This window comes from Plectropomus leopardus, chromosome 14 (genome assembly GCF_026936395.1).
Source record: "Plectropomus leopardus strain MGB_pleo_1.0 chromosome 14, ASM2693639v1, whole genome shotgun sequence".
Lineage (NCBI taxonomy): Eukaryota > Metazoa > Chordata > Actinopteri > Perciformes > Serranidae > Plectropomus > Plectropomus leopardus.
The window spans coordinates 7,953,066-7,979,853 of record NC_142189.1 but is presented as its reverse complement, the minus strand read 5'-3'; the positions used below and the strand labels follow the sequence as shown (position 1 = coordinate 7,979,853).

Below are 26,788 nucleotides of genomic sequence, written 5' to 3'. Positions count from 1 at the left end.
GTTGAAAGGCCAAAGTTTCACACAAATCCATTTTCAAGTCAGGCAATTTTATTTACACAGCCCAATATCCCAGATTTGGCTCAGGGGGCTTACGATCTTTACAGCAGACGTCACCATTTGCCTTTTCAACCCAAAGAATAACTGAAGGAGAGTGATCATAACTTCACTAAAATCAAGAGAAATTTCTACATTTGTTGTCATTAGAGCAGCATTTAAACAAATTATGATGGAAACAGATTTTTGGCATGTATCCAATCATCACTTAAAATTCAAATTCAAGTCCAATTTAGTGGTTTGTCATGTGTTTTACCTGTGGCTGGTCCAGGCTTTTGAGATAACTTAATTCATAGCAGTTTACAGTAGTTTGATCTAAGACCACGTTTCGCATTTAACATCATTATCTGCAGAGTAACTGCACCAGTGAAATACATGTGGAGTAAAAAAATACAATATTTCTCCCTGAAATGTAATAAAAGTAATACAAAATGCAAGTGGAAATACTCAAGCAAATTACAAGTACCTCCAAATTACAGGAAGTAACTGTACTTACAGTGGCAGTGATGGAAGAAGTACTCATTAAAATACCCACCACAACAAGTGATATTTAATGTGCGCCGGTGAATAATAACAAATGTGAATTGTTTCTACTAAAGAGCTCAATGGCTAAAAAACTAACCTTAGCTGTTAATGTAGTAAAAACTACAACACTCTTCTCTTCTTAAATGTAGTGGAGTATAAATACAAAATACTACAAAATGAAAAGACTCAAAGTACAAATACCTTGTAAAGTGTACTTAAGCACAAAATCCAAATCTGACTGTTGCCACTGAAGGTCATTTCTTCTTTGAGTAATGTCAATAACTTGTCTATCAGGAATCATTAGAGGTGTTTTGCACTATAGAAATATAAAAATCATACAAGCAGGTGTAAGAAAGTAGAATAGAAAACAAAATACAAATACTTAATTTCACTGAAATGTGATGCTAAGTGTACTATTCTTAATGATATAATTTGTCTCACTTTTCAATACCACAACTGTATTGACTTGAGAGTTTTCTGCTTTACCAAAATATTACAGAGAAATAACAATGCAGTCTGGAGGTTTGGGCATATTAGAATATCATTACAGTCATTTTTGGTCAAGTTTTGTTACGAGAAAGTAGTTAATGTACGAGGAAGAAGTAAATGCAGAGCACCATGTCACACTGAACTCATACATCTGATTCACAGGATGAGGTTTGCAGCTGCACATAATCTGCAGTATTGTCCTAGTTTTTTTTTTTTCGTGTTAATGACACCCTCATCACGACTCTCTCCATTCACAAAGCGAATCCTGTCGTGATGGGAGAGAACTGGCTCTGAACAGGCTGTGGGTGTCTCAGGATTTGGAGAACATGTCTTATTTTTGCAGCATCCTCGCAGTCAGCCACATGCTGTCTTTTCATTGAGCTCCTCTCTATATACCGACTGAATAGGACCACGCTGTAGGAAATGTACATTCAGAGCGGCTGCACCATGTGATTAGAGTCTTTCAAAACCCTTATCACTTTTGCATTTCTCCTCTGCCGTGCTTCACATACTCTGTCCGACTGGTTTATACAAATCATAACATGTATCTGATTTGTCTTCATCCAGATTACACCAAAAAAATAATTGACTGAATCTGGGGATGAATGAACTCTGGCCATCTAAGAAAGGTGATGTTTAGCTCTTAGCATCATGATATCTGACTCCCCACTTTGTGTGTAGCGTGAGGCAGCTGCTGCTGTGCTTTGAAACACAGTGAGAGAGAGGAAAAGCGTCCTTAAACGTGGGCTGTTGTGTAATCCCTCCCAGGGCCCCTTTGCTATTTTTGTGCCTGGGTCCGCACGTCACGGTTGGGTATTTTCTCTGGTGACTAGCTTGCATCAATAGATCTTCTAATGTACACCCAGTCAGCCAGCAGCTTCATGACTGATGGGACTTTACCTTGCTAATTTATTTCATTATTGTTGCCACGACATGAGGAGAATGGAGAAACGGACTATGCAGCATGAGGAATGTCACATGTGACTGTCGATATGGGACAAGGGACTATTCAAATGTCAGGTTTGTATGAGGATTATATTTGATATCTGAATGTCAGCTGCTGTATGAGCCAAGGCTTTTTTCCCCCCATCAGACCGTGCGCTTTATGTCATTCTGATCTGAGTGAGCTGTTGATTGATTCTGCATGTTATGTTGCTGTAAGAGCACCACAGAGGGTTTTACCATCCAGCTTCTCTGAAGCCGGTCATCTCCTTATGATATTTATGGATTTGTTGTCAGCGTGAGGCTTCATGCCTGTTCCCTTTAATGGCCAACTTAGCCTCTAATGATGTAATGCAGCGGCATAACGATGCTCTCCATGGCCAGCATTTGTTTGCTCATTGTCCTCTCTTGTGTGTGGAGAGCAGTAAGGGATGTGCCCCGTGAATGTCTGCCGTCCTGATAAATCTCTCCATAAAGTCATTTCTCCATCCATGCGGACATACTGTACCACAGTCAGCCCACAATCGTCCTGAAACACACCTACTGCCACCCACCTGCCTCCTGTTGTTGCACGTCATTGCTGCTGTGTCATATATTTTTGTATAGGTTAAAGCTTGTTGCCAGGAGAGAGAGAAATTTGCAGGGATAGGTCTGTTGGATACACACAAAAAAGTGAATCTGTTGACTTGTCAGTGAGACTCTGAATATGTCGGCTGTGCTGCCTCTCTATCGTGCTTAGTTCAAAGGTATGCATTGTTTCTGAGGGTCTTATCTCGCTGTCACTCTGCACCCATATTCCCCTTCCCTCCACTCAGGGCTCACCGAGGATGGAAAACTAAGCAATGAGGTCAGACCGACCTTGAAGGGGAGCTCCCTACCAGGCCTCTGAATTTTGTTACCCCCCTCAGGCACCCCACTTAGTTTACCTCAGTAAACCTCCCTGTTGAAACATGGATCGTTCCAATCTGAGGCAGCCCTCGCCATCCGTCATTATCTTTTCTCTATCCTGCTCTGGAAGAATCTGTCCGAAAGCAGAGCTACTGAACCATAAACAGCCAAAACATGCAATGGGGAATTTGAAAAAAAAGGGGGAGATTATCATCCTTACAGCTGCTTTCAAGCATCTCTTGGCATCTCGAGTCACCTTGGATTCGTATCCTCTGGTTAATGCCTGAGGAGTGTGTGGTGCGCTAACAAAGAAAGAGAGGGAGTGTGAGAAAGAGAGTGAGAGTCGGAGGATGTCCTAATTAAGGGGAACTCAGAGGGTTTGAACCAGATAATCTTACATAACCTCGTTAGGGAGGACACAGCATTTGATACTGAGAAGATGGAAATGACGTGCCCTCAGAGACCCATCCCCTTGGTATGAAACGAAAGTGTAGCGGCAAAAGCAATTCACTTCAACCGTGGGGATGATGAGGTTTCTTGCCGGAGTCCAGCGTGTTTATGTGCAGGGCAGTATGTGGAGCTGTGCAGCTCAGCGTGGAGACAATGACACCAGTAACACAGATGAGTCAAAGGGTTTGAATCCCCCAAGAGACAAGGAACATCATAACATAATATGATGTGAAACCAACAATGGATTAAAGAGTTAAGCTGAATACTTAGGTATTTTATGGAGATATTGAATGGATACAGATGCAGGTACTCGTCACGCGTAATTACTCATGATCTACAGTGATAGTGTCACTAGTGTGTGCTGACATGCATCAACACACATACTATAATCATACTTTTTTTTTCATTATGTACATTTTCTACAGAGTTTTAAGTATTATACATGGTCAGATCATTTACAGTTTTTTCTGGCATACAAACCTGTATTGAAGTTTAGAGTTTTTTTTTAAACAGTTGACAAAAACTGAACAAGTGAAATTAAAACTGAAGAGATAAAAGACCTGGGAGGTAAACAGTGTTGTTGATAATTCACAGCTAAGCTTACAATACGTTAGCTTTTTCTACTGTAAATCAATAAAAGTTGCCCTTCCAGTTGTTCCCCTGCAAAAAGCATTGTCGATGACAACCCATTCATTAACTCCTTTATAGATATTTGTAGTTATTTGTACAAGCTACAGTTGGTAACTTTTCTGACGGTAACTTTTTGTCATATTTGTTGAAACTGTCACTATATTCTGACAAAAGTATTTGAGACAGAAAACTTGTGAAAAAAATCATGTCCTTCCTCCTCTTCCTACTGCTTCTAATGGCATTTGCACAGATCTAACACAGCACACCAAAAACAACCAATCAAAGACAAGGACTCTAACGCAGCTGTCAATCATGTGAATCACTGCTCGTGAATTGCCCTCAAACTTGGCAGCATTAACCAAACATGAATCATGATTCTGCTACTGCATTCCCTTTTCCTCACCTCAAATGTTAATAGAAAAAGATTTTTTTTGTACTGTTTAGCTATGAAATGAGAATGTTTGTGACCCGGCCGCCATGTTCGAAACAGCACTGCCCACTGTCAGGGTCACAATCTTTCACATTTTCCAGCTAAACAGTACATTAAAATATGTGTCTGAAAAGATTTTAGTCAATGCAGTAACACAATCTTAATTCATATTTGATCAGTGCTGCCTAGTTTGACAGTTTGACCGCTGTTTAGGAGCAGCGACTGATGATTTCTTTTTTGTTCAGTTGTGGTAGATTCAAGCAAATACCAATGAGGCAGAGGAACATTTTTCCCCCAGACCATCTGTCTCATGTACTTCTGAGTGACAGTTTCAGCAAATATGACAAAAAGTAATTTTCACAAGAATTACCAATTGGCCATGAGAAGTGCTACAAGACGATGGAGTAAGTAGAAGAATATTTTTCCACAGATTTTCTGTCTCATGTAGTACTGTGTATATGAAGTTATAGTTTCAGCAAATAGAAAATATATTTTTTATTAAAGTTACCTACTGTAGCTTGAAAATAGTAAAGTGACATTTTGCATTAAGGAAAAGGAGTTGATTTTGAGCTTGTTGAAAGGAGATGGTGTTGCAGTGAAGATTCCTATAGTCAAATGCAAAATAAACATACAGTATATAGAACCATTCATGACACACATACTCCAGTAGGCAAGCATGTGCGTTAAACACCTACACACACCTCTATATGTTCACAGGGGCATTGACCAGAGTTAAAATGAGGCTTTGTGTTTTTAGAGGCTGCTAAAGAGAAATTTATGTTTTTCCATTCCTGCTGTGATGGAGCTCATTATGAATTTTATACTGCAATTTTATTAGAAGGACTTTTGGGAAACAGCCTTGAAAAGTGCTCGCTCTCAAGGAGAGTGATTTGAACTCACATTTAATCGAGGAATTATTTGTTTTCAGTACATATTTTGTCTTTATTAGCCTTTTGTGCACGTTTAACTAGTTTTGATGACTGTCTTACATACACATTTGTCTAATTCTACTTTCTGTTTGATTTCTTTCAGGTGACCCTTCCCTGCAATCAGTTCACATGTATGTTAATATCACTACGGTTACATAACAGATAGTGTCCTTGCAAATCGATCCCAAAGAAGGTGACATTGGATTCATGGAGTCACTTGAAACTACTGCAGGGGTGAAAAGCTCCACTGAGGGTCAGGACAGAAATGTTGTTGCACAGAAAAAAAGCACCTCAGAGGCAGCACAGACTAGGAGGAGTCCATCAGTCGAACTGGAAGGCAAGGGCTGGCACCAACAACTGCAAGAAGGTCAGTGCAGAGACACATGTGGTTTCAACGAAATGTCTGACTCAGGGAAATCACAGCAATTAGAAGATTCACACTCCCAAACCCAGTCCATAAGCCATCAAGACTATGAGGTGTCTATGTTTCCACTACAATCCACAAAAACATTTCCCACTGGCAGACAGAAAGCTTTAAGTCACATAGTTTCTGCACAGTCCCCTGGACCTGCATCTCAGAGGAAGTCCACCAGTTCACCTGAGGTCCAGTGTTCCCAGTCAGGGATGGATCAGCTGTCAGAGGCTGTGTGTAAGGTGGAGCAGAAACCACAAAAGCCTGGGAAGTATGTTTGTGATTACTGCGGCAGGGCATGTGCCAAACCCAGCGTGCTTAAGAAACACATTCGCTCACACACCGGCGAACGGCCCTATCCATGTGTCCCCTGCGGATTCTCCTTCAAAACCAAGAGTAATTTATACAAACACAGAAAGTCCCACGCGCACTCGGTCAAAGCTGGAACAGTGCCACTCTCAGAACTTGGTTCTTACAATGCCAACACGGACCAGGGGTCTTTTGAAGGGGAAGGAGAGTTATTCTCTGATGCTGAGCAAAGCACGGACACAGACGAGGACACTCTTAACGACCCGCTGCTGCTGCTGGACTCTCCAGTGGAGGGATCAGATAACACTGCTGTAAAAGTACTAAATCTCATTGCTCAAAAAAAGGGAGCCACGTCGATGTCAGCTCAGGATGGTTCATCCCAGCACCAAGAAATCAATGCACCTCCCGCTGCTGCTGAGGCTAGCCGTGCAATGCAATCTTGCACGATCAAACAGAGGCTTGCACTTCGGCTGTCTGAAAAAAGAAGCAGTGACTCTGAACACAATCTGTCCCTCCCAAGTCAATCCAGCAAGGGCAGCACGGACTCCGGATACTTCTCGCGATCCGAGAGCACCGAGCACCAGACAGGTCCTCCGAACACCAATGCAAAGTCCTATCAAGAAATTATGTTTGGGAAGTGCTACAGACCAAGCCCTAAACAGACAGCAGCTTTTGTGGCTTGTAGCACAGACTCTGAATATACCAGAAGAAGCTCGGAGAAAGGTGTTTCCCGCGTTTTCACCCAAGAAAAAGACATAGTCGAGTCAATCAAAATAAACACAAAGTCATTCATGAGGGAAGAGGTGAAAGAACAGCAGTTGGACACCGGCTCTGATGTGGGGACGCTTATAAGAAGCAACTCAATGCCAACATCCTCAGCGGTGTGTCTGACGATGCCCCAAGCCCTCAGAGGCAGCCACTCTTTTGACGAGAGAACGAGCACCGGGGGCATGAGGAGACTCAGGCGGCAAGCTGCTTTTGAGCTCTCCCCACATGATGGCCACACAGACACGGACACCCATGGAAAGATGAGCGAGAGTGGCATTACACCCTCAGGATTGGAAATGGAAAATTACCCCTCTGTGGCATCTAATATGAGCCATCAGAGACACGCAATGGAGCTGGCAACACGGAAGCGTCGGAAAGAGAAGAGGGAAGAGGAAGATCTTACAGGCCAGTATGAGGCTGAACAGTGTGAGGAAATGTTTGATTCAAGCAATGATGTAAAGCAAGCTGCGGCGGGTATTATAGCGTTAGGGAAAGGACATTCTTCAAGTATGATGGACAGGTGTGACATGGACATATCAGTGAGCCCTGAAATGTCAGGTCGGAAAACTTTAGGGAATGTAATTTCTGTTATCCAGCACACAAACTCAATAAACAGGCCTCACTCTGAACAGGCAGAATCGTACAAGTATCACGGGCCGAGACAGGACAGTATTTCATTTCAAGCTATGGAGGCAAGTGAATCATATGAACTGGAAAGGAGTGATAGTAGGCAATCATTTCAAATTGGCCCCAAACTGGTGCGTCAGCCCAACATTCAAGTCCCAGAAATTAGAGTCACAGTAGAGCCTGACAGTCCAGAAAAAGCTCCAGATGTGCAGGTGAAGGAGCCAGAGAAGCATGTGGAGGAGTTTCAGTGGCCTCAGAGGAGTGAAACTTTAGCACAATTCCCTCCAGAAAAGCTCCCCCCAAAGAAGAAAAGGCTACGCTTAGCTGATATCGAGCACTCCTCTGGCGAATCTAGTTTCGAGTCTGCCTGCACCAGCCTCTCACGCAGCCCGAGCCAAGACAGCAACTTATCTTATAGCTCCACCTTCTCCTTTGACAGGGAGGAGAGTTTGAAGTCAGTCTCCCCAGCCAGGCAGGATGAATTTGGCAAACCGCTAGAGCTATTAGCAGTGCCAGGGAGTGGGCACTCCCTCTCTGTGCTCAACCAGCGTCAACAACATGAAATGAGACGCTCCTCTTCAGAGCAGGCGCCGTGTAACTTGCGCAAGGAGTTCCCAGAGGTACGCAGCATATCATTTGACTATGGCAGCCTCTCTCCAACATCCAAAGTTAGACACGTGGACATTAGCACCGGCCACTCAGCTGTGAGGGAGAGAAGGAGGGGAAACTTGGTGCGACAGGAGTCATTGAATATGGACACTGAGGTAACACAAGTCTCATCACAAGCGTTCCCGCAGTACCTCGGCAGCACCTCCCCTCCATTCACAGCAGTTGCTGTTCTGCCGCAGTCTTTGCCAATATTCTCTGCCGGGAATACATTCCCCCAGCTGTCACATCCGAGCCTTTTAGTTCCTGTAAGAATACAGACTCATGTGCCACCCTACGGCAGTATCACATACACTTCAGTATCACAGATTTTCGACAATCAGTATGAAAGTGTTAGCTCCACTACATCCACCCCTCAGAATCAGATTTCACGTTTGCCTGGAGATTCTCTTAATGTATCAGCTTATACCAGACCACCTTCAACGCAAACGCTCAGTGTTGAAGCCCTCGATTTGTCATCAGCTAAACTCAAGACAGGCATCCCGCTCTCTCTGACCTCCAGGACTATCTCAACCACTAACGCCTCCAGTGGTGGCACAAACAAGCGGATGCTATCCCCTGCCAGCAGCCTGGACCTTTTCATGGAGGTCAAGCAGCAAAAACGTGTGAAAGAGGAAAGAATGTTTGGGCAGATAGTGGAAGAGCTGAGTGCTGTGGAGTTGGGAAAATGTAATCTGAGTGAAGAGAAGGGGCACAGGTCAGAGATGCAGGGTGCATCCACACATCATGTTCAGGATGACTCACATATGAGTAAATTTATCACACTTCAACAAAAAGTGACAGAGGGCACTGACCACGGCGTTGAGTCAGCTATGGAAAGTAGCTCCCTGGAAACCAGCTCACCTCCCTACTCCGTGATATCAGTCAGCGAAGTGAAAGAAGTTGGCATGGAGAGTCAAGTGCAGATGGATATGGTGGCGCAGCTGGTTACCAGTCAAGACATCCTGATCTCACACGCCGAGCATTCAAGACTGTTATCTCAGTTTCCAAGTCTTCGCACGACGACAGGTGTGAGCTGGTGTTATCTCAACTACACCAAGCCCAGTTGCTCTCACAGCAACGCCCCTTTCTCCTCTGTGTACGCCACCTGGTGTGTGAGTTCCCACAACCCGAACCCTCTAGAGCTGAATACCAGTACTGCTCTGGCTCTGCTACGGTCCAAACAGAGGGGAGACAAGGTTATATACACCGTGGCCGCCATGTGTCAGCCAGGCGCAGGAAAACTGGTGTCATCCCTCATCCTGTGGAGGCAGACCATGGAGCAGGTGAGAAAATTATCCCATCTCTGCACTATTTTTGAGTATATGACTGCCTTAAAGTGGACTTATAATACTTATTTTCAGGTTTAAACTTGTATTTTGGGTTTCTACTTGAACATGTTTACATGCATTAATGGTCAAAAAACACTTTATTTGCCTCATACTGTCAGTACCAGAACACCTGAATTCACCCTCTGTTTGAGACCGAAGCTTTTAAACAAAGCTGGACATGTTTTGGCAGGAATACGATCCATAATCGGGAAGAAATAAACAGTTTCAAAAATCAATTTCCCCTTTTCCCTGATGTTAGCATGTAGCTACATGTATTTTAGCAGTGTACTTGCAGTCAGTGAATGACTGTGACAGGATATAGTGGCACTTTCTACATCGAAAAATCACCAATAAACATGTCTAAACACAACCAGATATGATTCAGCAGGAATATGATCCAAAAATCAGGAGAAATTCACAATATCTACAACAAAGTTTATGTTTCAAACCCACACAGCTGTATATACACGGCCTGGCAATTGCTGTAATGGACAACAGTGGCACTCTCTTACTTTAAAAATCACTTGCACTAGTTCTAGCAGGGATATGATCCAAAATTGGAGAGAAATTTACAACATCGGCAACCAAGATTACCTGCTTTGTTTACAGTGGCTACATGTAGCATTGTACTTGCAAACAGGAATGACTTTAATGGAGAATCGTGCCATTTTCTGCCTTTAAAAAACACCAATGAAAGCTGCTTAACACAACCAGATGTGTTCCAGCAGGATTATGACTCAATCAGCAACAAAGATTACATTTTTTGTTTATATTAGCATGTAGCCACACATACATAAAGAGTGTGTGTGCAGCTGAGAGATGACTGTAATGATAAACAGCAGCACTTTCTCCTTTTAAAAATCACCAATAAAAGCTTCTAAACAAAATCAGACATGTTGCAGCAGGAATGTGGTCCAAAATCAGGGAGAAATTAACAACATCTACAAATAACTTTACATGTTTCCCTGATTTTAGCATGTAGCTTCATGTAGCAATGTAACATAATTAATGTTAACACTTGTAGTAGCATGGCTGGAGCAGATAACCACATGAAAAAATTCTTCACACTATGACATCATACTGTAGTCAGAACAGAAAAACAGGAACAGTATTTTGAATGGTATGCAGCCTGAGGTTATTGCTCACAGGAATTACTTCAACATGTTTTCCTCAAATCATTGGTCAGGTTTAATATGACCATCCTTTACTGTGATAGTAAAACAGGTCAAAAACATTTGTTCTGGGTGTTAAGAGTGAAGCCCTATTGATGATATGTTAAACTAGTCCTACTGGTATCGCTATACTTATAATCAAGCTGCACTGGGCAGTTTTCCACTTTGGTAGCCCTTGATGTCAGCAAAAGATAAGTGTTTGAAATGAAAGTTTATAGGACCTTATTACCCAGAATTTGGCAAACTGCACAAATGTTTTGGCAGAAGGTTCAGTCAATATTGGCAAGTTCCTGGAAATCATTTGCCTTCTGCTAGTTAGGACGTTAAACACTTTGATTCATCACTTGTTCTGCATTTATCGTCTGCAGAAAAAGATGTCTTGGCAGGGAGAATACCACACACCAAATTATATTCAAATAAATATCATCTGCCTTGGCAAAGCAATGTTTTTCTTCGTTGATAAAATAGATATACAAAAAAATCCTGCCTACCATGGCTTTTAGAACATAAAAACCTTCACTGTTTTCCCCCCCTGAAGCAGCATAATTCATGTTTGCAAAACATGCTGTGTAACGCCATGTGTGACATACAATATTGGAAGCATCACGTTACGCTGTCGATATGGTGTCTACTTAAAATGGATGTTAACAAAATGTTTGTTCATCTGATTCAGCTGCAGAGGAAACCGGAGCCCAAAGAGGTGGACCTCACCTACGGGAAGAAGGTGAAAGACATCAGCTGCAGAGTGAAAACTGCCAAGGAGGAGTGGAAAGAGAGGGAGGCTTCCACAACCCAAACAGTGCCAACTCGCATTAAGATCTTCGAGGGAGGGTCAGTCAAGATATTAGTTATCATAACACTTGTCAGTTCTGCTGACAGCAAATGCAGCAGCTATATTAGGGTGTTGGTGCATTCATTAACTATCCCTCTGCGCTGTTTTTACCTATTCAGGCCTGTTTTATGGATTTATTCACTTCTATCTTTCAGGTACAAGTCCAATGAAGACTATGTATATGTGAGAGGACGAGGCCGGGGGAAATACATTTGTGAGGAGTGTGGTATTCGCTGTAAGAAGCCGAGCATGCTGAAAAAACACATCAGGACCCACACAGACGTGAGACCGTACATCTGCAGGGTCTGCAACTTTGCTTTTAAAACTAAAGGTGAGTATTCTTTAGGCTCCTGGTGTAAAGGCCTGTGAAGCAAATTGTTTTTTTGTGTTAATAGATAATAACATGTAAATAAAATTGATCTGACCATTGTTTTATGCTGGTTATGGGGTTAGCTCCATTAGCTGATAGCTACTGGCTCAGCCACCTACATGTTGAAAATTGTGCTGAAAATGTATGTGCTCTGAATTTATCTAGGAATCCCTTTAAAAATCAGCAGAAAAAAAAATAGTATCATACAAACATCTGTGGCATCAGATTTATAAAATAAACACATTTGCAGCAGTTGTAAACACAACACACATTTTTGCTGCTATTTAGAGCCACTATGGTGCAAGACAAGCAACCAAGTTGCAATGTCCACCTGCTTTTCTCTTCACTTTTATTAATTTCTGGGAGAATTTTCTGTGTCAGACTCTCTTAAAAGTGATCAGTGTCCTTTTGTAGTAGGCAAAACAACTTTGGGTGTGTGGGCACATCAAATTTGGGTGAAAATCTGAAAAAAAAAAAATCGGCCACTTTAAAGATAAATGCAGGTATTTTTTAGTGACAAATGATAACTTTTTTTCATTTTTTTTAAAAACAGGAAACCTGACTAAACATATGAAGTCAAAGGCGCACATGAAGAAATGTCTTGAACTGGGAGTGTCAGTGACGATGGATGACACAGAGATACAGGAACATGGTAAGATACTGACATGTACAGTATATTATAAATTCTTGCAAATGCATGAATTACAGCAGAATAAATCCCACTTAACTGGTGTGTTTGTCTTTTAAAGTGGACGACAGCCAACAAGAGTCCAAGACAGAGGTCGTGGCCACAACCAAACACCAGTTCTCAGATGCAGAGGACTCTGACGGAATGGATGAAGAAGTGGATGAAATCGATGAAGACGATGACGAGGACGATGAATACGATGGTGACTCTACTCCAAAGTTGCGTTCAAGAAGCACGAGTCCTCAGCCGTGTGGAGTTACTTCTCTGTCAGTCACAGCCACCACTTCTATCCATGGCTATTCCCTCACCTCTTTGCCTGGTGCTGATGTCCGCCAACAGTCCTCTGGCAGGCGGACTGGCTTGGACAATCGACCTGTCCTCGCAACAGAGCAGAGAGAGAAGTCCATGGATGAAGACTCTCTTACTATGCTGTCTCCGGACCAGGCCAGCTTCCTGTTCGACCCCTACTCGTCGTGTCTGCTCTCTCCTGGTTGGGAGTCTCCCATCAGGGAGCCCTCCCCTTCACGTCTGCGTTACCCGTCCCCGAGGCGAGAACTCTCACCGCGAGGTCGCTCCTCTCCCAGATGGGACACCTCCCCGCTGAGGCCTGGCTCACCCAGCTTCACACCCATTCAGCACCTCTCTCCGGGCTCAATTGAACGGCCCATGTCTCCAGGAACAGAGCTGGGTGGAAAAAGAGAGTCCTCAGTCAGAGGCCGGCAGAGAGTTGTGCTGAGGGCGGTTTCACCACGAAGAGGCTCACACCAACACAAAGGCAGCGGCGATAAAACCAGACACCAGGCAAAGATGGAGATGGCTCAACACCAAGGAGCCTTTGAAATGGAGATGGTAAGTATCGTAAAGCGTTCTGCACCCAATTCAAGTACACCTCTGAAAAATAGGGTTTTTAGGTTTTTCTTTTGTCAATAAATCCTAAGTCTGACTTATCATCTTTCTCTGTGCCAGAGAGCTCCATTGATGTCCAAAAATTATTAAAAACACATGACTGAGCCACACTGTTGCTCTCGTGACTGGAACACCAAATGTGGATTCATCCACAGCTGAAAATAGTCCCCAAAAATGCTGTTTGAGTAAGAGCCTGTGTCCTCCAAGAGTTTTTTCTCTCAGTGCCGGCATCTTTTTTTAATTGTTCCCTATAAGATTCAAAGCCCTCTGCCTTTTTTGTGTGGCCACTCCTGGCGCATTGAGTTGAAAATTTCTGAACTTTTCAGAAAGGCACCGGTGATGTCACTGCTGCTTTTTAGCCAGACTTCTGCCACAACAAAAACAGAGAAGCCTGTCTGTGGGAGCAGATCGGCTGGCCAACACTTGATGGTTCTGGTGGCTGTTGTGCTTTGACCAGCGTACAGTTGTAAGCTTGTTGTTCCCTGTGCTGTCAAACCTCTGTTAACGTAGCGTCAGGTTAGCTTTCTAGCTTATGTTCATGTCGCAATATCATTGTCATGGAAACCATGGTCAGTGTGTCATTTAAAAAAAAAAACGTAAACAGTGAGATGGAGCGCTCCCCACTTCCCTGTCACTGCTGAAGAAAAATGCTAGGTGCACACAGACTGCAATGTTTCTATAAATTACAGCGGCGGCTGTTTATGAAAGTTATTGAGCCTTTTTTGTAAAAGTGATATGTGAAAGTTTATATTCATGACCTACACTTAGACAGGGTGAGGAAGTTGCAAAGTAAGACATGAACTATCTCCCTGCTGATTTTGTTCTTTTCATTGGATTTGTTGACAATAACAGACATATAGATTAGCACTTAGGGCCTAAGGCTTTGGCACAATCCCAATACACCCACTGCCCTTACCACTCCACATCTAGGGTTAGAAGGCCAATTCTTGTTGGGTAGAGGGGTAGGGTGAAGTTTTGGAGCTGCATGGCCCTCCAAACTGAGGCTTTTATTAGAGGCAAACTCCAAACTAAGTGTTCTGAGAAATCAACTGCAACATGGCTACACAAGGAGAACACATGTATAATGTCTACAGTTACAACAATCATTGTCTAATGTTAGTTTAATGTTGTTTGAATGTATTTTGGACCTTGTCTTTTTAAAAAGAATAACAAAAGAAATTTCTAGTGTGCAGATGTCTTGGTAACTAACTAGCTAGATAGCTAAGGTGGAGGGGGTGGAAGAGAAAATTGAGTATCGCAATATTGTCCTTGGCAATATTGTATTGGCACAGGAATGCCAAGTATAGACTTTTCTATTATATAAATTGTTTATATACATTAAACTTTTGGCAGTATACTGGAATAATAAAATCAATTGCTGTTTCAGCCCACAAGATACAATTTGCTGCAATAAAAATAACTGTGAATGGATGAACAGAATGAAAACTAAAATATTAGATAAAAGCAATGTTGACAAAATGTTTCCTTAAATTGCAGCTGAAAAAGGTAATAAATCCCAATATATTGCAACATACCTTGTATTAATACTCAACATATCGCAAAACATGTAAAATCCCAATAATACTGTATGACCTAAATATTGTGATAATATTGTAACAAGGGTCCTCTGATGATTCCCACCCCTACTAGCTAATGTTACATTGTTATTTCTGATTTATGCATGACAATTTGTATTTTTGTTTCATTCCAGTCTCTTTTGATGACATATGACACCTGAAATGTATCCTTAGTCCAGCAGCAAAGTTGCTGCTCTTGTTACTGCTCCTCTAATATCAGTGCTGACTGGCAGGGTAGGAGTAAGGGTTGCTAACATTAGCCTATAAAGCTCCACGAGAGGCCTGGTAATGAAGTATTGTTGCTTTTTTTTTCAATTCGCTGACTTCTTAATCGATGGATAACGTGGAATTCATGTTGTGAATAAATAATGGGTGTCCTGACAACTGCAAAAGGATAGCAATAGCCCATGCAAGAAAAATCACCACAGCAGAAGACGGCATGTTTGTAATATTCGTCAATACCCACTGCGTCTCTTTGAGCAAAAGTCGATGACATCTAATGACGAATCAGGGTCTTCCCATTTCATAAAAGAAGATCTCAACCACTCCCCCTTTGAAACTCTGCTCTGAGGGGCAACACGGCACTCAAAAATGAGGAGTAGGGGTAAAAATAAGGAATGAGATTGGGCCTTATTGTTTGATGGATTGTGCAGGCATGGCGGAGGTTTGTCTTCTCCAAGTGCTGTCTTAAGTTTACTTAATGCTTTATTTCTCACTTCTCTGCATCTTGCTAACTGTAATATATTTCCACATGAGAAACGATGCTGGCGATGCTGAATCTGCTGCTAACGCTGCCAATATGTCGTTTCAGGATCAAAGGAGCAGCTTGGCTCCCAGTCTGCCTGGTGCTGCCAGTTCTCATCACCAGAACATCCTCAGCCACCTCCCTCTTCACTCCCAGCAGCAGGCCCACAGTTTGCTCCCCGTCGTTCCTGTCGGAGGGCTCCAGATGTTACACTCCCCGCCTTCCTCCAGCACTGATGTCACCCCCTCCTCGGTGCCGAGCCCCCAGAGCAGCGAGGGCCAGCGCTGCAGCAGCAGGGAGGGATCTGTCCATGGGCCTGAGTCTGGAGCAGAAGACATCAGAGGCCAGAACCAGCTGTCCGCTCAGGAGAAAAGCCTCGACCCCGGCATCGGGGACAGTAGACAGGAGGAGAATGTCCAGACCTGCTTGAAAGCCATCGCCTCGTTGAAGATCACCACAGAGGACCCTCACTGAAACCTTTTTCTGTCTCCTTGATTCGACCCAGGAACAGACACCACCCCCTCTGCTACACCTGCAACCTTGTCGTCCTCAGCCCTTTAGGCACATAACCTCATCTTTATCCCGTTAGAGGCAATATAATAACACTTCCTCTGGTCTTGCACATACTCCAGACAGCTCCTCTGAAATCTGAGTGGAGATCAAACCTTCACAGTGAAGACAAAACCCACACTGTCTGATGTGCTCTTCTCTTCAGATACTGATGATGATTGGACGAGCAGCAGGATGTCGTGCAAGGTGGAGAATCATTATTGGGTGCAGGTGCAATATGGAAAGATATTATGCTAATATGCCTTTGTTTGACATAGTAGTTTGCGTACAATTGCACATAAATTATATTTATGGATTCTGTACAAATGTCCTTAAACATATACTCCTTCTTAGATGCATACAAACAGTGTATTTTACTGTATGTGTACTTTGAAAATAGACTGTTGTTTAATGTAATCATATCAAGGTGTGATGCAGTAGTGCAGTAAATAAAGACTATTTATAAGGGGAAAAGTATGTGTATTATGAAACAGTCTGACCAAATTTTAAGTAGATGCTTCTTGTGCAGTTTGGTGCTTCTAATCAAGCGGCAAGGGTCTGTGCCTTTATTTTGCTTTTCATTGTTTTTTGTTACGAGAAGGTTGTTCCTGAATAGGGAGAAACGTTGACGTACTCTTTATCCAGAGCGCTGTCAGAGAGTTCGCTCAAAGAAAAGCTTTTTCTTTCTTGTTCCGTCAGTTCTGCTGACAGGCGGATGCAGCTTGATTCATGTGAAACAATCTTAAAAAGAAAAAATGTTTCTTATGTTGCATTTTTCTAAATGTTGTGGTTTTTATCTTGGTAAAAATGCATGGGATTTGCTATTGCACAAAAATAGAGGAAGTTAATATGTAATTATGAATACTGTAAGATGTATTTATATATTAGAACGTGAGCACTTATTGATACTGGTAAATATTTGACTACTATTTATATGGTATATCTGTACTTATGCAGCAGTGATGCAGTTATGCAGTGAGCCACGCTGGCATTGCTTTTGATCTCATGTTTTTGCTTTGATTAAACAGCGTTTTTATTTCTCTCTCTCTTATACAGATGACCATAAGCATTTTATGAGTTTTGACGATGCACTTTCATCCTTTCATCTTTGATGTTGAACTGACGTGGTCAGTGAAAATAAGGGAGTAAACATGTTACGTTCTCTTGTGGTTTTTTGAAACATTCCAGTCGTTTTTTCACGTTTCTCATGTTGTGAAACACGTTGCACACAAATTCAAGGGGCTATGATGATCAGTCAATAGTATGTTTTCTTGCATTTCAAGTGTAACTGGATAAATCAATATCACTTTACTGTAAGTAATACTAAAGTAATGATGTTAACAGCGTGAGTTGGTTGACTATTACTGTGCTTCAGCTCAAAGTAATCATTCACCAAATGCATTACTTCTTCTCTGTATATATATGTGTATTTTTATGATTTAAACTATTTTTGCAGTGTTGAATTCTGAAAACTTTTTATGTGGATTGTTTATATCTCTTTAAGAGGTAAAAAGTCTGCAGTTGATGTTATTGAGGTTTAATGAGGGCGAAAATAGCACAGTGTTGAACGCTAACACCGTGTGTCTCATCTTTTAAAAAAGAAAAAAGAAAAAGTGTATTCACATCCTCAAGTGGTTATGTTACCAGTTTGAGATTTTCAAAATCAGAAAACACTTTGTTCACTCATGTTTACATAAAAGATTTAAAAAGGTGCACTGCTTTAATTTTGTGTTTCCCTTTTCTGAAGATGTATGTAGCTTTGATTTCATGTAATTTTTATTTGTCGTGATTTAAACGGTGCAGAATGCTCATAAAAATGTGAAGGGAAAGTGAAGCCTTCTATTTGCTTTGGCATACAGTATGTATTCAGATTGTGTTTGTGTTTTGTTTTTATTGTGTATTCATATTTACTGAACTGCTTTGTGCCTCTCATGTCTATGAAATTCCCTGTAAAACACACAGAGGACGAATCATTTTACCTCTCAGCTAAGATCTTTTGAGGAAAAAAAGAAAAACCTCAGTAGCCAATCCGTTGTTTAGCTATTTGCATCAAAACTGGTTAGTCAGGACGGAGTGCCTCTTTTATGCTATGGGGACTTTATTGTTTGGTGCTCTACTTTTTCAGATTAAATTCAAAATTGTTTTAAAAGAATATACTTCTAACCCAAGGATGTGTGTTGCAGCTTATTTCTTCTTATTTTTTTTTTTTACTTTATTGTTCAAAATGGCTACCGTACCTTTCCTCCTGCATAACTCGCGAGTGTTTAAATTAGAGCGCACAAGGACTCAGATGAAATCATTCACATTTTGTCTGGAGGCGTGGAGGAGTGTGGACAAAAAAGAAAAATCTCTTCAGAGTGAAAAATTGGAGAGACTCCTACCAGTGACATCCTCTGGTGAAAAATGATCACTGCAGTCAAAACATGGAAGAAGAAAAATAAAAAAATGAATGCTTCCAAAAATAGTTCTCACCTTGCGGATAATATTCAAACACTTTAAGGCTGCGTCAAATTAAGCAGCAACACTATGTATCAGCAGCACCTACGGGACAGTGTACCGTGCTCTGAGTGAATACTAAACGCATATTAAGTGAGGAAATGACTGTGATCTTGGAGTGCGTTATGTCAGCTCTTCTCTGGGTTTGGGAGGAGGTCTGTGCTAATTCTGGCCAATCAGAGGCAGTTCATTTTTTCTCTCTCCTGCTCAGTGACTATGCCTGTCAGGCCCATTTGTTAGAATAATTATATGGCTGTTAACAACATCCCAGCTTAAAATAAAATTAGTGTTGCGATGGTTTAAAGCAGCAGAGGCGTCAAATAAAAAGGCTGCTGCAGATTTCAATAGAAAAACATTTAAACTGTATTCGTAAAAACAGCCACTGCATATATGTCATATATATCCTGCTAAGATTAAAATCAGAGGTCTTTTTGTAAATGGGGTGTCCTCGACAGAGACGGAGACATACAGTAACCTCTGTCCTCCCTCTCTCTGCTCAGAGTGAGCTCTGCTCCTCTGGTTTATTTTGAGGTGGTCGTATCACAGCTGTTGTATCTGTGGTGGCAGCCTGTCCCAAGCCCCTCGACACTCTTCCTTTTCCCTCTCCGGCCCTTGGTCCTGGTAAGACCCTGTTTACTCGTTACCCGGCTTCTTACGGGGCATTTACACTTGAATAGAAAAAAATAGCATTGAATTCTGTGTCTTGAGATGATTTCCAAACTTGTTTTTAGTCCTAAAAGTTACTGATAAAAGTTTGCTTTTATTTAATGGCTTTCTGAAGCTCAGCAAGTCTGCTAAAAATGAGAGGGAGGTAAATCTACTGAGACTTGCCTGTAATTTGTTAAAAGAATCGTAAAAGAATGGATGGAGAATTGTCTTTAAAAGAATACGTTTTTCTGCCTAATATTTGTATGATTTCTCCAATTGTGCACTATCACTATTGTTTCTTTGGATGGCGAAGAAATCAATAATTTCTTACACTCATTTCTTTCTAGTTGAATTCCATTTGTATAACCTGCCTCCTTTTAAAATTGAATATAGATGAGGTCACTTATGTAATACTGGTATTTTTTTATAGTTGAAAATGCAGCTCTTGTACACACAACCACTGACATTGACATCAATAAAAGAGGATTAGAAATAAATAAATAACTTGCCCATATTAAGAAGTTCCTAAAATAGCCTGTGGGGTCTGGAACAGGTGCCATGTGCTCTGCTTGTGAGAGCAGTGTGAAGGCTGCACTAATTTTATGCACGTAAACAGGCTCTGGCTGTGAGCCTGCACAACATAAGACAAACAGGCACAATCACTGAGGTACAATAAGAAGCCCTGAGATCAATTTAATTGACTGGAGTTGAATCACTTCTTAGTCATGAAAAGGCAACATTTTCTTCAATATGCCTGTCTTAGTACGGCAGCCAAGACCAAGAAAATACTGCATTTCTGTAGCAGCTGTAAATGTTTTTCACTGTCCTCCCACATTATATTCTGCTGTTTTTATGTGCATTTGCTAATAGGCAATATTGTGGTATCAGCTGAGTGAAATGGTGAAGAAACAATTATTTATTATTTTTCTTGTTAAGAAAAGAATAATCAGAAAATAATTTTTAAAATGTCCGTCATAATATCCACATTCAAAAGCAATGTCTTTAAATTCCTTGCTTTGTCCGTCTAATAGTCGAAAACCCCCAAAATATAGTTTACTGTCTTATATCACGAAGAAAAGTAGTAAATACTAGGAGTGGAAGTCACCGGAGGTCCCACAGTACAATATAATCGTGATACTTAAAGTTTTTGTGATATGCTGACAATTGTGATAACATATAGCAGAAAATTGTGATTTTTTTAAAACTTTTTATATAATTATATTAACAACAATAATAATAATAACAATGCAATTCATTTACTACTTATCTGCAATTTAAGTCCCCAGCGGAAAAGTTTGGCAACATCTGTTTTATCCCATAAGATACATTTTTCAGGCTGTTCATCTCACTTCAATCACTGTTATTGCAACAAAAGGTATCTGACAAAGAAGATGATTTCATGATTCTACTAGGCCACCAAAAGTTGTATAGGAATAATAACTTACATATTAAAAAGTACGACACTTGCCGTATGTGTATCCATACAATTTTACCACGCAAAATATTGCAATATTATGCTGTATTCATTTTTCCCTCACCCCTAGGAAATACCATATAAGAAGCTGGAAACACCAAATGTTTTGCATTTGTGCTCATCTTTAACTAAAATAATTACCAGTTAATTGTCTTTGACTGATAAACCGAATCATCTCTGCAATTATAAGTGCAGTGATTAATTACTTACTTTTTAGGTCTTCCTCCTGGTTACAGTGGGGACAGCATAGGTGTAAATAATATAATCAATGTTTCAGTTTCAGAGTCCTGGTATTGTTCATGTCACACAGTCTTGGCTTACTGAGATACTTAAAAAGTAACACGTGCTTCTCCTGCAAGAGAAGTCACAGTGTTAGCTGTAAAAATGGCTATTGTAAATCTTTTTTTATACAGCTTGAAATTAATAAATCAACTGTAAGTTTAAGAGAAATAGAGTATGTATTCGAGACTAGCCTTAAAAAGTATTCAAGACAGTGGTTGGTCTTGGTCGTATTCATAAATCCATAAAATTCATCTTGAAACATTAGTCAGGACGATTTACAGAGGATCTAAATGACTGTTAATGGATAATGATGCCTCGACAAGATGAATATCACTTTTAATTCCTCGGCTTGATTACAGACACCGTTTCCCTCTCAGTACTAGCTCAGAATAATGGAGGCTTGTCCTGCAACAACGGGTCCGGAGGCGTCGCCAGCCGAGGGTCGGCACATTGACCTGACAGAGGACCTGGGCCAGCAGCTGGAGGACATCATTAGCACCTACCAGGCTGACGAGATTCCCGCTGAGCCAGAGGACACAGAGGAGGTCACAACCGTCAAAGAGGCAGACACCCGCAAGGACCAGAAACTGGAGAAGAAAATGCTCAAAAATCTAGGTGTTTTGGGTTTTCTTTTCTCTCAAAAATGTTTATCGATTTTAGCCGAGGTGGGTTCCATTCAGCTCACTCAGCAAAAGTCCAAGTTGCATGGAAACTGATAGGTGTGTAAGTAGAGCTGTAATGCATGTAAGTGCAACCATCTGCAACAGACAAGCAGGTAAAGTAGTATTTCCTCAATCCTTTTATAGTTGGCGACAGACTTCTGGTAATCCCATATTCCAAACTAATTTCTGTATATTTACTCTGCCGAACAGCATTCCTCTTATGCTCCGGGGTGATCAAAATGAATTAAGCTCAAACTTGACTTTGTGACTGACGTGTGATGTCTAAATTCTCTGTGGCTGTTCAGGGAAGGAAGCCATGCTGCTGATGCAAAGTCTAAACAAACTCAACACTCCCGAACAAAAACTGGAAGCAATCATCAAGAAGCACGCTGAGCTGGTGGGTGGATGAATGTTGAAAATTGGAAGAAGAAGACATACAGGTGGTACGAATGTTTACCCTTATAAGCATGGATTTTGCTATGTATTTCTGCAGTTGGAGGAGCATCGGAGTGACCAGAAGCAGCTGAAGGTTCTGCAGAAGAAGCTGCTCCAGGTCATGAAGGAGAAGGACCAGCTGCAGAGCGAGCACAGCCGGGCTGTGCTGGCTCGCAGTAAACTGGAGGGACTCTGCCGAGAGCTGCAGAGGCACAACAAGACCTTAAAGGTATTTCAGCTCAAGCTTAACAAACAAAATCTCTCACAGGCTATCTACTCTGAGCTACTGTTGTTGCCATTTGTAAGTTGATTTTACGGTGCCGGGTGTTGTCACCATATGTTGTGCAGCTCTACAGGAGGTGACACCAGCTGGCACCAAATATCAACCGTTATGTCAAAGCTCAGACTTTGACCTCCTAAACTGCCACCACTCTTGTTGTCCAAAGTCCAAATGTTGTTCAAATCAGCAACTCTCATTGCTAACCCTAGCGGGAATCGAACTGTTTTACAAAGGTAATGAAATCAGCACATCAGACTGATTCAAATTAAATAATTCACAAGACATCTACAGCATATTTACATGTCAAGTTAAAAAAGTCAATAAAAAAATCCATTTAAAAGGCAACAATGTACCTTACAAAAGCCTAAAAATAAAGCTTATTTGCAAAGTACTAAAATCAGGATAAATGAATCTGGAAAAAAACACCAAAAATTATGTTAATTCAACACATCTTGCTGTTGAGCCAACCTTAATCACCCCAGGGGAAATTCCTTCACCATGACTGCCCTAGATGTATTGTTTACAAGGTTGTTTTGAACAATCCGTCCCTGAAATGCAGGAAGAGACGCTGCAGAGGTGCAGAGAGGATGACCTGAAGAGGAAAGAGATCACCACCCACTTCCAGGGGACGCTGAGTGAGATTCAGGCCCAAATCGAGGAACACAGCAGCCGCAACACCAAGCTGTGCCAGGAGAACAGCGCTCTGGCAGAGAAACTCAAGGGACTCATTTCACAATACGACCAGCGAGAGGCGGTATGGATCCTGCCAGCACTGAGCAAACACGGGTTCAAAATAGAGTCACACAAAGTTTGATCCATGCAAACCTGCCTGAATCGCACTTATCTCATACCTCACACATCTGGGCCTCAGTTTCTAACACATGAATTATCCTCACATTTCACAGGTCTTACATTTATTATTGACAGTGTCTCCCAAAGATTCCCTCAGCGAGAAGTAAAAATCTCTCTCTCATAAATCCACTTGATTGTCTTCCAGAACCTGGAAAAGGTCTTCAAACACAGAGACCTAAAAGAGAAGCTGCTGGAAACCAAACTCACGCAGGCCAACATGATCCTGAAGGAGGCGGAGGAGAAGCACAAGCTGGAAAAAGAGCTTGTAAGTTTTGTGTATCAGATTTGTCGAGTGCTCCCGAGCATTCTTAATAACACATTTGCAATTCTAATCCCCTAATACTCATTTTCATGGAACATGTTTAATATTCCACAGCTGCTAAAACAGACAGCCGAGCATAAAATGAAAGTGAAGGTCATGAAGGAGCAAGAAATCGATATGAAGACCCAGGTACAGTAACAGGGCATCATGAGAAAAACAGACTCAATTTTCAACCTCTCTAGAGGCATGTATAATGTTTTCCCCACCGTCTCTCCTCAGCTCGATATGTACTCCAAGAAGTTTGATGAATTCCAGGGCACGGTATCAAAGAGTAACAGTGTCTACAGCGACTTCAAACAGGACATGGACAAAGTAAGTTTTACAGAATATTTGAAGTCATGATACTGGTTATAGTATTTAGTTTATCTGGGAATAAAAATATGTTAAAAACAGGAATAAGAGAAAGACATCCCATGAGATTTGTGCCAACACTAAATCTGACAAACTGTATAATCTTACACTCGATTGTGGCAGCTATTTTTAGACGTGACTTTGATTGTGTACTGTGTAACATGATTTTTTTTGTGTGGTGTAGATGGCAAAGAAAATGAAAAAGCTGGAAAAAGAGTGCCAGTCATGGAAGACTCGCTTTGATGGCTGCAACAAGAGTCTCCTTGACATGGTGGCAGATGTAAGAAACATTTTTCTTCTGTCATTTATAGCCCAATGCAAGAATATTTTTTTTAACTGGAAAAGACAAAGATCTCACAAAATTTACAAATATTTTTCATGCATTTTTTCATTTACAGAAAGCAATCAAGGAAAAGGAGTTCGAGCTCATCACCATCAAGAACCAGAAGCTTGAGAATCTGTGCAGGGCTTTGCAAGAGGAGAGGAAAGGTCTTTATGAGAAGGTGCAGGCAGCTGGAGGTCAACCAGACATCAAAACTACTGAACCAACTGAGAAAGAGGGCCCCCAAGAGTTGGAGACCCCTAAAGAACCTAAAGACGATAAACCCGCCCCTCCCTCTGCAGCCCCCGTCGCAAAACCAACACCTGAAACTCCACTGACCAAGGAACTGGCTAAAGTGAAGGCTGAGCAGGCCCGTCTGAAGGAGATCGCCGGCTCTTTCACAATCTCTCACGTTATACCCACAGAAACAGTCGTTAGCCAATCACAAGAACTCTCTGAGGGCGTCCAGGAGCCAGAGGAGAGTGACAGTACCGGCGAACATCTCCAGGAAGTCTTAGAGCACGGGTGCCAAGAACAGAGAGATTTGGAGATGGAGTCAGTTGATTAATGCTGCGACTAATGTGGAAAAGAAATCTGGCTCGTGTGAGATTCAGAGCAATAAAAAGAGAAATGCTGGCTGTGCGTTCAGTGTCTGATCCTGATCTTAAGATTTAAGAGAGGGTGCATTTTAGTAGCTGCAACAGGCCAGCTACAACTGAGCAGTTTTATACCTTTATGTCTAACTCAGACCAAAACGTTGCTAAGAATGTCCTGACGGATCATCGACCCAAAACATTAACAGGTGTGTTAGAAAAAAACAAGTTCTTAGATGAAAAGTATGACATAATGTAATGAGTTAACTTCAACTCCCATGGTACATTTCAGCAAGAGACAGAGAGCTTAAAAATCTGTTTGATTCTGGTATCATTCATGGTACAATAATGTTCCCACGTTCAAAATTCTGTTAACACAAATTAATCCTCCATATGTGTTCATGTTCGTGAAACAGTTTTAGCTTATTATGCATATCAACACATAGGACATATCAGACAAATTTCCCAAAGACAGATTTAAAATTGAGCAGTAACATTTTGTGTGACGGTTTAAGACCCCTTTTCCAGGTCTTTTTTTCCTACTCTTAACCTGTTTGGAGATAGGAATAGTTAGTTGTTATGGATATCATTTAACCCTAATCTAAACCTGTTTAGAAATGGGAATTAAACCTGGACCGAAGCCTCTTTACTGACCCTTAGTTAGCCTTTTTACTCCTTAATGGGTTAGTTGTTGTTTTCAATTCTAATATCTTTACCAAGTTTTTTTATGTGTGTGTGTGGGTGGGAGGTCAGGGAGCTCTCCTAACAGATAGTGCAACTACATTTCGACAAAAACCTGTGCTATCACAATTCACTCACTTAATCACTCTTTTACCCAATTTCTGTGCTGGTTCCTGCACCTAATAATGAACTGTTCGGAGCATTTAGACTAAAAATAAATTGCCTCAGAGCCCGAAAAGTTGCTTCTTACCTGGGACCAAGAGATAGAAGGATTTCCTTGACTGAAGTGTGAACCCTGATGATATCAGTGGGCATGCCATAATCTACAGGTTGGAAAGAGAGGATGGAGAGGGTATTAATGGAAAAGTCAAGTGAGAAATCGTCAGGAAAAAAAGCCTACAGTGTGCTCATTAATAGCTGGGCCATGTTTGTTTTTTGGGTGAAAACAGATATTGGAAAAAAAAGAACAGAAGTTTACAGGTAATCTGTGATTTTGCTACTAGCGTTTACTTCTGTTGTGCTTTGTGCAATGCCCTTTGTGGATGCCCTTGTTTTTTATGGTTCCACTCAAAACTGGCAAAAAAAGCAGTCTGGTTCACTACCTAGCACCAAGAGTCTTGAATGCAACCGTTCAAGAACAAGAACTGATTTGGTGGAAAAGGGGTATCTGAGTCATTACTCTAGTCCCCTAACCTAACCCAAGTCATATTAAGCAAAATGGGAAATGGGAAGCATCTTTCTCAGGTTATATGCTGTCGAGCTGGGGAACTAAGGACCCTTTGTCATGTTCTCATTTTGTACAAAATATATCTGGGAAACATACGGCCCTGGGACACAACTGCAAAAACAAAGTATTTTGAAATGCTGCCGAGGCTCATGGGTATTGTAGTGTTTATAGCTATACCCCATGCAAACCCTGTGTTTCTATGTCAAATAACATTGAGAATATAATTTAAATAAAATAACTACAATGACAATAGAGAATGTGGAGAAAAACTTCAAGACCCTGCAGCTTTCTCTTCGAATTAGCATCTCTAATTCCAATTCTGGAAGAGTTTGTTGTGTAGAGTAATTTTACCTGCAACATAAGTGAATACACCTCTACATGTTTACATTTTGTGA

General features: G+C 41.4%; 2 protein-coding genes and 1 long non-coding RNA gene across 4 annotated transcripts in view; 2 read left to right on the top strand and 1 right to left on the bottom strand.

The window, feature by feature from the left end:
• LOC148187416 (uncharacterized) overlaps positions 1 to 26,788 on the bottom strand; it is a 52,812-nt gene that overhangs the window by 2,962 nt on the left and 23,062 nt on the right. The window contains exon 4 of the long non-coding RNA XR_015778605.1: positions 25,917 to 25,989. This is a non-coding gene — a long non-coding RNA (uncharacterized LOC148187416). The remainder of the gene's footprint in view (positions 1 to 25,916; positions 25,990 to 26,788) is intronic.
• hivep2b (HIVEP zinc finger 2b) lies at positions 1,874 to 18,436 on the top strand. The gene is made up of 7 exons (XM_042500406.2): positions 1,874 to 2,088; positions 5,441 to 9,384; positions 11,275 to 11,432; positions 11,589 to 11,764; positions 12,357 to 12,455; positions 12,553 to 13,340; positions 15,786 to 18,436. Exons 2-7 carry the CDS (start codon positions 5,545 to 5,547, stop codon positions 16,191 to 16,193), a joined length of 5,469 nt encoding a protein of 1,822 aa, XP_042356340.2. The 5' UTR covers positions 1,874 to 2,088; positions 5,441 to 5,544; the 3' UTR covers positions 16,194 to 18,436.
• txlnbb (taxilin beta b) lies at positions 19,246 to 25,028 on the top strand. Of its 2 annotated transcripts, none has more exons than XM_042500409.2 (10): positions 19,246 to 19,385; positions 21,546 to 21,783; positions 22,136 to 22,227; positions 22,324 to 22,494; positions 23,105 to 23,299; positions 23,543 to 23,662; positions 23,774 to 23,848; positions 23,939 to 24,031; positions 24,255 to 24,350; positions 24,469 to 25,028. In XM_042500409.2, exons 2-10 carry the CDS (start codon positions 21,561 to 21,563, stop codon positions 24,958 to 24,960), a joined length of 1,557 nt encoding a protein of 518 aa, XP_042356343.1. In that variant the 5' UTR covers positions 19,246 to 19,385; positions 21,546 to 21,560; the 3' UTR covers positions 24,961 to 25,028. The 2 variants fall into 2 exon arrangements, with proteins under 2 accessions (XP_042356343.1, XP_042356342.1); XM_042500408.2 differs by having other exon boundaries at positions 19,251 to 19,385; positions 21,528 to 21,783.

Coding starts and splice junctions, on each gene's coding strand:
- hivep2b (XM_042500406.2), top strand. CDS start 5,545: ATGGAGTCACTTGAAACTACTGCAGGGGTGAAAAGCTCCACTGAGGGT. Junction 11,433..11,588: donor ATTAAGATCTTCGAGGGAGG/GTCAGTCAAGAT, acceptor TCTATCTTTCAG/GTACAAGTCCAATGAAGACT. Junction 13,341..15,785: donor GAGCCTTTGAAATGGAGATG/GTAAGTATCGTA, acceptor ATGTCGTTTCAG/GATCAAAGGAGCAGCTTGGC.
- txlnbb (XM_042500409.2), top strand. CDS start 21,561: ATGGAGGCTTGTCCTGCAACAACGGGTCCGGAGGCGTCGCCAGCCGAG. Junction 23,300..23,542: donor AATACGACCAGCGAGAGGCG/GTATGGATCCTG, acceptor ATTGTCTTCCAG/AACCTGGAAAAGGTCTTCAA. Junction 23,663..23,773: donor ACAAGCTGGAAAAAGAGCTT/GTAAGTTTTGTG, acceptor AATATTCCACAG/CTGCTAAAACAGACAGCCGA.